The sequence below is a fragment of the Salvia miltiorrhiza genome, chromosome 1 (genome assembly GCF_028751815.1).
Source record: "Salvia miltiorrhiza cultivar Shanhuang (shh) chromosome 1, IMPLAD_Smil_shh, whole genome shotgun sequence".
Classification (NCBI taxonomy): Eukaryota; Viridiplantae; Streptophyta; class Magnoliopsida; order Lamiales; family Lamiaceae; genus Salvia; species Salvia miltiorrhiza.
Window position 1 is genome coordinate 34,554,228 of NC_080387.1, and position 2,907 is coordinate 34,557,134.

The window sequence follows — 2,907 nt, forward strand, 5'->3', positions numbered from 1 at the left end:
ATGGAGGGAGTATCATATAATTTAAAATAATTTCCCGTCGAATTTCGACGGGTTACGCACTAGTAGATTTTAATTCAAATCCAAAAAATAGTATTGTTGATGGTGTTTGGCTGAGCTTATAAGTTACTTCAAAGTGTTTGACAAAATAAGCTCCTAAGAGCATCCGCAATGGGGTTACATGATAGCTTACATGATAGCCTACTTTATGATAGGGGGACCACATGGTGTAAAGATGCTGCAGTGGGGTTACATGATAGCATTAGTTTTGATTTTTTTTATTTTTCATTTAAGTTTAATTTCATAAATTTAAATTACACAATTTACTTCAAATTTAAATTGCATTAATTTTGAAATCCTAAAAATTACATAAAATTTAATAAAATAAAAACAAATCTTACAAATAACTATTCCGGCCCTAGAGGTCCGAAACGTGCCCAAACATGCTCCATCAAATCATATTGGAGCGCGCCATTGTCGGAAGAAAGAAGATGAAAGCGCTTGAAGGAGGAAGAAAAAGGAAAGAAATTGAAAGAAGAAGGAGAATTGTGGAGTGAAAGTGAGGAAGAGGAAGAATGAAGAAGGATTTATAAAGAGAAGAAAAAAAAAATCAAACGGTCAAATTTTTGCATGCAAACCGAGGAGTCAAAGCTGCCACTTTAATTCAAAATTTGAATTTTCAATTTTTTTTATAGACGCGCCTATCATCCACCGTTTAAAAGGCTACACGATAGAACGTGTAGCCCTCGTGTAAGCTGCTCCTGCAACGCTTACACGATAGCACACTTACACGAGTAAGAGGCTATCATGTAAGCGTTGTGGATGCTCTAAATAACTTATAAACTCCAAAAATAAGCTCTAAGGGCTTATAAGTTTCCCAAAAAATAAATTCATCTACCCAACTTATTTTTTTATAATCTCATATGCAACAATCACTTTACAAATATTTTTCAATTATAATTTATTATTTTCACCATATATCATTCAAGTTAATTTTTCTTTGATTTCTAAACACTTTGACAACTATAAACTCATAAAAATCACTATAAGCTTTTGAAATATCTTATAGCTAAAAGCTTATAAGCTCTTTAAAATAAGCTTAGCCAAACAGCCTAGTATTATAAAATAACTAAAATAATAACATAACCGCATATTGATTACGGGGTCCCTAAATCCCTAAAAATGGCTAAAACTAGGAACCCTGCCCTCCACAAAATTACAAATAAAATCAACTGACTGCTCCTTTACACTGAAATCCATAAATAAAATTAATGAGCAAAACTTATAAAACAATTATGTTCAATCAAATTACACAGTGAATATCAGTCTGCACAGTTACGGAAAAAAAAAATTTAAAAGGAAACAGAAAACAAGAACATTAATACTACGTACAATGCATTCTTCGTATTTATTTCGAATTTCATTTCACTTTCTACATACAACATTAATAATATGCTATATGATATATCACACGTAATCTTCAATTTCATACACGTCGATGAATTATAATACGAGATGAAGAATCACTATTTGCGGCGGCACCGAGATTCGATTTAATTGAATTCCACCGCCTCCCTAGCTATCTCCTCCACCACAAAAATGGCGATCGATTAATTTTGCTGTCAAATTCAATTAGTTTCCAACTCTATTAAAATTTTCAACTCCACATGTGAAAATTTAATGTCTCTCACATGGCCACCCCACCTCCGCACGTGCCCCGCCACACGCATCTAATGTCCCTCACATGGAGCGCGGCGGCGCCTCCTTCCCGCCGCTCCATATCTCCACGAACGCCCGGACGATGACCTCGTGGTGGCGCGGCGAGTTCAGCTTCAGAAAGCAGTCGAGGAGCTGCTGCAGATCGTTTCTCGAGTACATTTTCTTCTCGCAGATCATCTGGAGCATGGATTGCCGGAAATCATGATACGGGTCGTCGGAATCTTTCACGACGGCGAAGCTGTTGTGGATTTTCGGGCAGGAGCCGCCGGTTTTGGAGAACACGGTGTGGTGGTGTGGGGAGGCGTCGGCGGTGAGGGAGAAGGTGGTGGAGGACCACGCGTCGTCTTCGGCGGCGGAGGTGGCGGAGGAGGAGGGGAGGAGGGTGGATTTCTGATCGGAGAATGAGGGTTTCGGCTTGGTTTGTGGCTCGACGATGTCGGCGGGCTTTGGGCGGCAGCCGCAGCCGCCGCTTGCGGTGAATATGCTCTTCAGTTTGTGTATCTTGTCGGAAGACATGTGTGCGGCGGCGCGGCGGCGGTGATTTGGTGGGTGTTTGGTAGTATGAGGAAGACTTGGCTGGAGAGATTTTTTAATATGGTGGGATTTAGGGTGAGATTTAAAAAGTTTCTTTATCATTGGTTATTTGTAGACCATGATTTCAACTTTCGTTTTTCTTGCTTCAATGATATTAATGACATTTTTATAAATGTAAATTACATATATTGATGATATTAATTGAGAACATCATGCACGTAACTAAAAATCAATATGCACCGTTGGTTTAAATCGAAACTACTTTTTTAAAAAATTTAATTAGTACATAAAAACCAATTTGCATCGTTGCACCATTAATTTTTATATGATCTATGACTATCATTTAAACAAATAGTTTTATCATATGGAGTATAAAGAAACCGTGATCTATTACTGTCATTAAAATAAACTTTCTTATCACAATAAAGAATAAAAATCTTTATTTCCGATCTATAAAGTAACATTAATATGTGTGAAACCTAACTCTGGTCATCAATTCAATCAGGAATAAAGATTTTAAATCTTTTGTCACCAACCTAATTTTTTGTGAAACATGGGTTGCTGCCTTCATTAATTTAGCATCAAATTCCCCCAATCTTCTGTTATATTTCAATATTCTTGTATTACCTTATCTACATATATATAAGTTGAATTTAT

General features: G+C 36.8%; 1 protein-coding gene across 1 annotated transcript; it reads right to left on the minus strand.

Annotated features, from left to right (window-relative positions):
• Positions 1–1,375: 1,375 nt before the first annotated feature.
• LOC131021936 (transcription repressor OFP4-like) lies at positions 1,376–2,418 on the minus strand. The gene has a single exon (XM_057951282.1). It carries the CDS (start codon positions 2,350–2,352, stop codon positions 1,738–1,740), a length of 615 nt encoding a protein of 204 aa, XP_057807265.1. The 5' UTR covers positions 2,353–2,418; the 3' UTR covers positions 1,376–1,737.
• Positions 2,419–2,907: the final 489 nt, after the last annotated feature.